The sequence below is a fragment of the Propithecus coquereli genome, unplaced genomic scaffold (genome assembly GCF_000956105.1).
Source record: "Propithecus coquereli isolate 6110/MARCELLA unplaced genomic scaffold, Pcoq_1.0 Scaffold908, whole genome shotgun sequence".
NCBI classification, from domain to species: domain Eukaryota; kingdom Metazoa; phylum Chordata; class Mammalia; order Primates; family Indriidae; genus Propithecus; species Propithecus coquereli.
In genome coordinates, this window is record NW_012155374.1 from 311,884 (window position 1) to 321,892 (window position 10,009).

General features: G+C 58.3%; 1 protein-coding gene across 1 annotated transcript in view; it reads left to right on the plus strand.

The window, feature by feature from the left end:
• The window catches only part of BRD3 (bromodomain containing 3), an 18,382-nt gene extending 9,033 nt beyond the window's left edge, over nucleotides 1-9,349 (plus strand). Inside the window, exons 7-11 of the mRNA XM_012664725.1 lie at nucleotides 1,235-1,426; nucleotides 2,686-2,921; nucleotides 5,798-6,090; nucleotides 7,272-7,400; nucleotides 8,548-9,349. Of these exons, the coding sequence (XP_012520179.1) occupies nucleotides 1,235-1,426; nucleotides 2,686-2,921; nucleotides 5,798-6,090; nucleotides 7,272-7,400; nucleotides 8,548-8,663 (966 nt within the window). The 3' untranslated portion in view covers nucleotides 8,664-9,349. The remainder of the gene's footprint in view (nucleotides 1-1,234; nucleotides 1,427-2,685; nucleotides 2,922-5,797; nucleotides 6,091-7,271; nucleotides 7,401-8,547) is intronic.
• The last annotated feature ends 660 nt before the right edge of the window (nucleotides 9,350-10,009 follow it).

The following is a 10,009-nucleotide window of genomic DNA, read 5'->3' on the forward strand; positions in this document are numbered from 1 at the left end:
CCATGGGGCCACAGTGTTTTATTACGAAAATAGAATAAAAACTTCGAAAACAAAATGATCTTTTCTAATTTAATGAAAAATTTGTTATTTTTTATTGTTTTCTGTGTGTGACTTATATGCAACTTGACAAATAGTTCAGGCTGCCCAAGGTGAAGAGACTTGTGAGTTATGTGTGCTTCACAAGACCCCGGGCTCAGAACTAGCATGAGTTAAATACAACTCATGTGGCAGTGAATGTGATAATTCCTGGCTGAACCTGATGAGGAATCCAGGCGGCGTGGGCAGCTCTGCATGGGCGTGCAGGGCGTGGAGGCCCACCGCTCTGACTGCTCCTGCAGAACATGGTCAGCAGCGTGGCCTTGGGCTGATGAACCTTCCTTGCTGGAGACTAGATAGCAGTTGCCACTATCAGTTTTGCAAATTGAGCCCAACAGCAAAACAGCCTGACCTGACCAGGCTTCCAGGCTGTCAGCCAAGAGCAGGCTGAGTGGCAGTGCTTAGATTGGGGCTCTAGGGGTGGGCAGGACTGGGAGACCAGAACTGGAGTGGGCTCTTCCGGAAGCTGGACTCCAGGCTGACGGGTGGAGGTGCCCTGCATGCGCGTAGACCAGCGTGGATCTGTGGGTGTGAGCTCGGCCAAGCGAGAGCTCCCCTCGCGGCCACTCGTCCCTGTCTGGAATGCTCCTGGGCTGCCCCAAGCAGAGGGCCCTTCCCCGAGAGGGGCTTCTAAGGCCCAGGTGCAAGGAAAGGCCAAGACGTTTGCCTTTGGAGCCGGCTTTTGAGTTAAGCCCGCGTGCCATGTAACGCTGCAGTGAAATCCAGGGCGCAGGGCTGGGGACGTGGAAACTGGCTCGCAGACACCTGTGGCTGGAGGGCCCTGTCAAAGCCCAAAGGAGGGCGCTCTTCCTGCGTGCAGCATGGGCAGCCCTGCAGAGCGCCAGCTGGGGGCCGTGGGACGCCTTTGTCTCCTGGAGGAGACTTGCAGAGTTAGCGCTGCTGGGGCCCGGGATGTGGGGTCCATGGCTGGTCAGCTCCCGAGCCCCGCGCCCAGGCCTGCCCTCGGGAATTGCAGGGTGGGGAGGGGGGCAGAGCAAGCCAGGAGCAGCCGCAGCCCCCCAGGCAGTAGGGCCCAGTGTCCTTGCAGGCCTGACCTTCCCGCAGGGACGCCGGGGGCCGTGCCGAGGGCTGCCACCTGGGCATCCAGGTCCTCAGGGCGGCTCCTGCTCTCCTGCAGGACGTGTTTGAGATGAGGTTTGCCAAGATGCCGGATGAGCCGGTGGAGACACCTGCACTGCCAGCCCCCGCGGCCCCCACGGTGAGCAAGGGCGCCGAGAGCAGCCGCAGCAGCGAGGAGAGCTCGTCGGACTCGGGCAGCTCAGACTCGGAGGAGGAGCGGGCCACCAGGCTGGCAGAGCTGCAGGAGCAGGTAGGGGCCAGTGGCGGGCTCGCGGGTGCAGGCCGGGTCGGGGCTGAGGTAGGGCAGCCAGCCGCACGGCAGCCTGAGATCTGCCCCTTTCCTGGCCTTCCTTCGCACGGTGTGCGTGGGTCACTGTGAAGGCGCTCAGAGCGCCCTGCCCAGGCCTGGGCGGGCAGGAGCCTGACCCACAGGCATGCGTGGGCAGCTGCGTGGACACATGCCTTGGGGTGGGGCGAGCGCTCAGTGGTCACTTGTGCCTCGTGCTGCTCCAGAGAGGTCTGGAAGGCACTTGAAGAGGCCGTGGCTCTGCCATCAGAGCAGTTGCCTGTCGGGGGACGGGTGTAGGTGTCCCAGTGTTGTGGGACGCGGCCGCCTGCCCGCCTCCGCCTCTGACCAGCCCCCGGATCTGCGCTTCCTCCCCTTGTCTGCCTCGCTTTCTTCATTTGCAACTTGGGACGATCCGGCCTCTTCTTTGAGTAGTTTCGAGGACGAGTTGAGGGAAATGCAAACTGTTTCCCCCGAGCATCTGGGAGCCAGGCAGGGAGCCGGTGGGGCAGAGCCGCTGGGGCAGGAAGGGGCTCCTGGAGCACTCAGAGCCCTGAGCACAGAGACAGTGCTGCAGTCACCAGCGTTGGGCTGGATGTTTGCTTTTGCATTGGCGAGGACACACTGCAGGGATTGTGGCTGTGAGGTGGCCGCGGGGCTAGTGGCTTCTCCACCGGGAGGCTGGGACGGCCTCCCCGCAGCCGCACGGTGCGGTTCACGGTGGCTGCTCCTTTCCCGCCGGGGCGGCTGCAGCGAGCAGCATGTCAGCACCTGGCACGGTGCCGGGGAGGCGCTGGGCAGGTGTGGCTGCCGCCGGGCAGGTGCGGCTGCGACCTGACCACTTCAGTGCTGTAGACCTGCTACCGTAGCAAAGGCTTCCCGGAGGAAGCCGTGGGAAAGCTCTTCGTGCAGGCATTTCGCCTCCGGAGTCCTCCTCCTCTGAAAACTAATAACAAAAATGTTAGCCGCCATTATCGAGTCTCTGTCGCGCCACCTGCCCGTGTTGAGCTAGGCCCAGGCTCCTCGTCCTTCTGGGAGGTTCTCTGCTCACCAGCAGTCAGGCGGAGGAGAGGGCAGAGTGGCTCCTCAGAGAGGTCTGCCCGGACCCATCTGGCCCCCAGGGCAGAGGGGCACGGGGGCTCCGGGCCCACTCCTCACCCAACCGAGGCAGCTCCGTGGGCCCCTTGGGGTGGGGCCCCGCTCAGCTGCCTGCTCTCTTACAGCTGAAGGCCGTGCACGAGCAGCTGGCCGCCCTGTCTCAGGCCCCGGTGAACAAACCAAAGAAGAAGAAGGAGAAGAAGGAGAAGGAGAAGAAAAAGAAAGACAAGGACAAGGAGAAGGAGAAGCACAAGGCCAAGTCCGAGGAGGAGAAGAAGGCCAAGGTGGCCCCGCCGGCCAAGCAGGCCCAGCAGAAGAAGGCTCCCGCCAAGAAGGCCAGCAGCACGACCGCGGCCGGCAGGTGGGCTCCAGCCCCACCCAGGCCCCCGAGAGCCCAGCACCTGGCACGTCGTAGGTTCTCGTGCAGCAGCAGTGCTGGGTGGGGCTTTGCGCCTTGGCCACGTGGAAACCGGGGTGGGGGTTGCAGGGAAACGTGAGGCCCCAGTGACACCCCTGCTGGGAGAGGTAGGGCTCCGGGGGTGCCGCTCAGCCATCTGCAGGGCTGGCCTTGATTCTGGGCGTCCGCGCTTGTGCTGCCTGGTCTGCACATCTTGAAGCTTTGGGGAGGTTTTCCTAATCTGGGCCAAGGATATTTATTGGGGGGATGCTTCATTCCTGGTTCACCCAGGAGGCAGGGGCCAGGGTGGTAAAATCATGCCTCGGCAGAGATTCAGCCCCTGGTCCACGCAGCCTTATCAAGCTCCTGCCGTGGCTGGGCACTGCCCTGAGGAAGGCCGCCGTGGACACACAGGAACGAGAAGGCAAGATGTGGCTGGTGGGGAAGCAGCTCGGGGCCGGGGCTCTCCCCTCCCAAGGAGGAGGTGACAGCTGTGCAGGGGCAAGCTTGGCAGCAGAGTCGGAGGTTCCAAGAACAGGAACGGCAGACACGGTGCCGAGCAGGCCAGCAGAGCACGTTGCTCGGGGAGGTCAGGACGGGGTTGGCACCTCTGCAGAAGAACCAGCTGGGGAAAGAGGTGAGCTGCGGCTGCTGAGGTTGCATTTTATTCTTGGCCAGTGGAGGGAGTTAGAGGGGATTTAAGCTGAAAGTGGTGAGACCCCGGCCGGTGTGGAGCAGAGCTCGGTGGGAACCGGGAATGGGAGAGGGGACACCCCTTGGAGGAATCGTGGTCATGCCGGCAGAGGAAATGGGGTTGGTTTGAGAGCTGCCTGGGAGGCAGCGGGACAGGCTTGGTGCTTGGCAGTGGGAGGCGAGGAGCGAGTGGAGTCCCGGGTGGGCCGGCAGCCAGGCAGGCCACGGGCGGAGAGCTCTTTCTCTCCTCCCTTCCCTTTCCTCTCCCCCTCGCTCTCTTTCTTCATTTTGGAGGGGGATGCAAAAGCCAGTTTTCCTTACACAGGTTGAGCATCCCTTATCCGAAATGCTTGGGACTGGAAGTGTTTTAGATTTTGGATTTTTTCGGATTTTGGAATATTCGCATTATAGTGTACTTACCATTGAGCATTCCAAATTTGAAAAGCTGAAATCCAAAATGCTCCAACGAGCATTTCCTTTGAGCATCATGTCAGCACTCAGAAAGTCTTGGATTTTGGAGCATTTTGGATTTTGAATTTTCGCATTTGGACGTTCAGCCTGTGCTGTCTTTGGTTTTGGTATAAGTATAATGCTGACCTCGATAATGAACTGGGTGGAATATGACACTCTAGAGCGATGAGGGCTGATAAAAAACTGAGTTGAGCAGTGTTCCCACTCTTCTGTTTTCTGGGGTAGATTTATAGAATTGGTATTAATTCTTAAATGTTTGGTACCATTTGGGTCTGGAGTTTTGACCATGAATTCGATTATTTTAATAGACATCGGACTATTAGGTTATCAGTTTCTTTTTGAGCGAGTTTTGGTGGTTTCCGCCTTTCGAGGGACTGCCCCAGGTCAGCAGAAGCTGAGATTACTGACTTGAGACCCTTTCTACCCTGGGGTTTAGTGCTCTGAATTCCCCCCTGAACACTGCTTTAGCTGCAACCCGCAAATTTTCATATGTTGTGACTTTATTTATTTCGTTCAAAATAGTTTCTGGTTTTTCTTCAGACTTCCTTTCTGACCAGTTAGTTATTTGGAATTGCGTTGTTTGTGCTTGGAGACTTTTCCAAATGTTCTGATTATTGATTTCTAGTTTAATTCCATGAAGGCCAGAGAACATACTTTGGATGACTTGGGTATTTTTAACTTTGTGAAGGGTCTTTCACGGCCTAGGACACGGTGGGTCCCGGAGGGTGTCCGCTGTCGGGTGGAGCTGTGTGGGTGTCAGTGCAGGAAGGAGGACCCCAGGCCGCACGCCGGTTACTTGCTGGCGGTGTTGTCCGGGTCTCCTCTCACGTTTGCTGATTGGCTTATTTTATTAAGTACCAGGAGAGAATTGTTGAAATCTCCAACTATGTGGATTTTTCTGTAGTCCCTTTAGTTCTGTCAGTTTTCGCTTTATGTTTCTTAAAGCTCGGATTTCTGACGCACCTGCTTTCGCACAGTGATGTCTGCTTGCTCAGCTGACCCCTTTGTCATTACGCAGTGTCCTTCTTTTCTCCTGATGATGATCCTTTCCTGAAGTCTGCTTTGTCTGAAATTAATGTAGTCACTCCAGCTTTCTTTCGATTAGTGTTTGCATTGTTTTTTTTTTTCATTTTTTCCCTTTTAACCTACCTATAACGTTATATTGAAAGTGGGGTTTGTGTACATTGCGTGTAAGTTGGATCTTGTTTTTTGTTCAGCCTCACCATCCCTTTGTTTTGTTATTGATGTGATTGGATTTTAGTGCCTGTTTCATTATTTTCCGTTTGTCCTCTCTGTTTTTTGTCCCTCTGTTGCCCGCTCCCGGCCTTCTTTCGATGACCTGCACGTGAGGATGGGTTTGCGGTGCCTGCGGGTTGAGAGGAGCTGACTCCGCAGCTGTTCCCCGGATGCCCTGGCTGGGGGCGGCCTTTCTGGCCTCTGCGGCAGGGTTGTCCCGGGCAGACGTAGTTAAAATCCTCAGGCTTCTGCTGCACTTTTCCGCCTCAGGGTGCCACTTTGGCTGTGCCCCTCGGGAGGAGAGCCTGGTCCCCGAAACAGTCTGCTGCTGGGAGGAGGGAGCCAGGCAGGGCAGTGGGGGCGCAGAGGTGGGCGCAGTGGGCTCGCGGGGCAGCCAGACCGGGACTTGCCGCCACGTGGCTCTCTGTCTCCTGCCTCAGACAGCTGAAGAAGGGCGGCCGGCAGGCGTCTGCCTCCTACGATTCGGAGGAGGAGGAGGAGGGCCTGCCCATGAGCTACGACGAGAAGCGCCAGCTCAGCCTGGACATCAACCGGCTGCCCGGGGAGAAGCTGGGCCGCGTGGTGCACATCATCCAGTCGCGGGAGCCCTCGCTCAGGGACTCCAATCCCGATGAGATCGAGATTGACTTTGAGACTCTGAAACCCACCACCCTGCGGGAACTGGAGAGATACGTCAAGTCTTGTTTACAGAAAAAGCAAAGGAAACCGTTCTGTAAGTTGTCCAGGCGGAGCGCGGTGCTCGGAGCCCCTTCCCCCGGCCCGTCCTCACGGCCCCCTTGGAGTGAGCATGGGGCGCAGGGCTGCCTCGCTCCCCTGGCCCTTCCTCCCCGCTCGTGTCCTGGAGAGGTCTGTCTGTGCTCGGCCAGGGCCAGGGGTGTTGGGACTGAGCCCCGGCCTGAGCCCCACCCAGCCAGAGCCCTCTGGCCCCGCTCTCGGGAGGCGGGCAGCACTCACGTGCGTCGGCCTGAACCTTGTCCGGGAAGGCAGGACCCGGGCCAGCCCCTCGCCCCCACCCATGTAGGGTCCACGTAGGGTCCTTGCCACACACCTTCCTCAGGCTGTGTCTGGGGCCTTGGCTGCAGTGACCTCTCCAGTGGTCCCTGCCAGAGCAGACCAGCTTCCCTTGAGGACACCCTCCCTTTGGGGTCACGTGTCTGGAGGACACGCAGGACGGACTCCGGTACCGGCCCAGGCTTGGCCTGGAAGCCGATGCCTTCTGGACAGGAACGCGTCACTGGAGGGTCTGTGGGTCCTGGAGCTTGGGTGGGGGCAGACCTGAGGCGGCCCTCACGGTGACCTCAGCAGACGGTGCAGGGCACGGCGAGGCTCACTGGAGCCTGTGTGTGGGGTTGCAGGGTGGGCTCGGTCCCCACTCACTCTGAAAGGGGGAGCTTCTTTTACCTGGACGGAGTGTCTGTGTGACCCTGTGGCGTCGTGGCACACTTGACCTGCGGTGAGTCGTCACCTCGGCGGTGGCGACTCAGCGTTGGTGGTGGAGGTCGGGCTCCAGAAGCGGCTGCCCCAGGGAGGGAGGGCAAACTGGAGGTCCTGCCCTCCCATGGGGAGCGCTGGCCAACCGTGTCCCTCTGCGCACCTGTCAGGGGAGTGGGAGTGGCCTCTCCCACCTGTGGTGAGAGCCCAGCAGAATGGGGCTGGGGGGTCCAGCCCAGCCCCGTCATTTCTGCTGCTCAGGCTCAGGCGACAGCTCTGCGGTGGTCTGTGCACGGGCCTGTGAAGTGTGGGCGGGGGGTGCGATGCTGGCGTGCAGGGATGGGGCCACCTAGGTGCAGCCCCGTCTCCTGGAATGGCCGAGGGAGTGAGGCCGTGGCCCCGAGAGACGCAGGGAGGCTGCCTGCCCACTGTCCGCCACGTCTGCGCCCTCTGTCCCCACAGCAGCCAGCGGGAAGAAGCAGGCGGCCAAGTCCAAGGAGGAGCTTGCGCAGGAGAAGAAGAAGGAGCTGGAGAAGCGTCTGCAGGACGTCAGCGGGCAGCTCAGCAGCAGCAAGAAGCCTGCACGGAAAGGTACCCTCCACGGCCACCGCCCCGGCACCCTGCGGCACGGCCTGCCACCTCCCGTGTCCAGAGGGTCTGGGCACCAGCAGGCCAAGCGCGCGTGTGTGGCCCACACGTGATGGGCTGTGTTCTCAGATGAGGTTTTCAACCTCCCGAAAGCTCCCTCTCCTTATCTGTCCCCTGGTGGCCACGCCCTGACCTGGCAGGGAGGTCATGCAGACATGAGGTGTGTGGATGCACACGTTCCAGACCCCATGGACAGATGGACCCCCGGGGAGCCGGCTCATGAGGGGCTGGGCCCAGGGCTGGAGGCACCAGGGTCCTGCCCTGGCTGCGTGGCCAGCCCCAGCCCCTAGCATCGAGCTTCCTGACCACCCCTAGGGCACGTAAGAGCACAGGTGGGAGGCCCCAGGCCTTGTCTGTGTACTGCTGGGGCATCCTTTCTCTGGAGCCCGTGGGAAGGAGCAAATGCCTTTCTCCCCGGCCTCAGGAACAGGGCCTCCGAGACACACACATGGGGACAATAGGTCTGGGTGGTGGTCAGAGGCTTGTGGGCTTTGTGGTCAGAGTGGGGGCCCCTTCTGGACTCGAGCTGGGGCCGTGACCTTGCTGGGCCTTGTCTGCCCAGGGTCAAGACAGGGCCTGGGACCCTGCCTGCTTCCTTGGAAGGCGAGAGGGGTCTCCCCGGTCATCCCTGGGGTGCCCTGGACAGAGTAAGTGCTCCAGAAATGCCAGCTGCTGGCACCTGTGTGGTTACTGCTCGTGGCCACGTGACAGGGTGGACATCTGTTCACGGGTGACCATTCCCTACGTCCTGTCACTCTGCTAGTCTTTAGACTGAAACCGGATCTGCACTTTCCACCTCTCACGAAAACGCACACCGCTCATTTCTGACGGTCGTCAGCTCAAACGAAAGACTGACGCAGGGCCCGCACCCTCCCCCCTCAGGAAAACCGTTTATTTTTTTCTAACTTCAGCGTATTTAAGTAGCCTTGTTGACCTCATTAATTCATTTCAACAAACATGCATGAAACAACTGGGTGGTTTAATTACGCAAATATTCACTGAATAGAAACAGGATCGTGGCCGGCAGCGTGGCGGCGGGAAGCCGGTGATGGCGGCACTGAGCGCCCCTCCCTGCCCGTGTCTCCCGCAGAGAAAGCCGGCTCCGCGCCCTCGGGGGGCCCGTCCAGGCTCAGCAGCAGCAGCTCCTCCGAGTCGGGAAGCAGCAGCTCCAGCGGGTCCAGTTCCGACAGCAGCGACTCGGAGTAGACTCTGGACTTGAACAGAACAAACGATGTCGCACACGCCGAAACTGCAGCGCCCCCTCCCGTGGTTAATATACTACTTTTGTTCCATGGTGTGCAGGTTTTCTTTTTAATCCAGTGTTACGGTATCTCCCAGTTCTGCTTTCGTAGGTCAGAGATCTGTCCCGTGTGTGCGTTAGACTTTACAAGAAGGTGTGGACTCTGCATACGGTCCCTTTGTCATAACTGAATCCGAGCGCCTGGAGACGACAACTTCGAACGTTAGCCCGATGGCCGCAGAAAGCCGGGAGAGATACGATCTGAAGGGCCTTGCCGAACCCCTTTGTGTGTGCCCAGCCTGGTCAGTGGCTCCAGAAGGAATGTTGTCCCAGGAAGTTTCTCTGCCGTGGGTACTGTATTCGAAAGCTGTTACCTTTGCAAACAGGTGTTGTCTTTCTCATCCGGGCCTCAAGCCCTGGCCCTCGTGTCTGGCGCGGCCGCCTCTTCCTGCAGGGGCGGAGGACAGCCACGCCTGCCCCTCGGAACCAGGCTGGGCCTGAGTGAAGGGTCGTCCCAGCCCAGCCCAGCCCAGCCCAGAGCGCGGAGCGAGCTCCTGGGGCTGGAACGGCTGGGGCCGGCGCCTGGGGAGGGATGTTGCGTCCTCTGGGCATGGCGACGTCAGGCGCTCCTGGGAGGGGACGCAGCCGCTGCGTGTGCAGCATGCAGGTTTCCATACACTGAAGCTTTTACCTCAACTTAAAAAAGAAGAAGAAAAGATTAAAAAAAATAAAAAAGGAGACTTTTTTGTAAGGTTCAGCAGTTTTCTACGAGAGCCCAGCCCAGTGTGTGTCCCGGACTCGTTAGCGCTGCCCCTGCTGCTGCACACTCTGGAACCACTTCCCCGATTTTATGTATATATAAATACTTTATTTATTAACATCATTGGTCATTTTTTTAAAAAAAAAGAAAAAAATCACAGAAGAAATGCATTTAAAAAATAGCAGAGATACAGGCCTTTTGAACAGTGCGAAGGAGACCCGGTTCTGTAGACGGCGGACCTCTCCCCCAGGTGCTAGTTTCTGTTACCTGTGCGGTGCTCATGTCTGCGTGCCCGCTCTCTTCCCTGGTTTGTTGGGTTTGCTGGTTTTTTTCTTTTCGTTTTGTATGAGATTTGGAGACTTACAGGTATAGACTTTCAGCTACAGCATATTCTAATTTTTTATTTCGTTTGTTTTGTTCTTTTGTATCCACTTCTGGTCTCTTTAGGACTGTTTTAAAAGAAATCAATTTAGGGAACCCCAGTTATATAATATAAACTTTGTAATCTGAGAGAAAAGAATGTATAGTAAATTTAAGTCTTGATTTTTAACT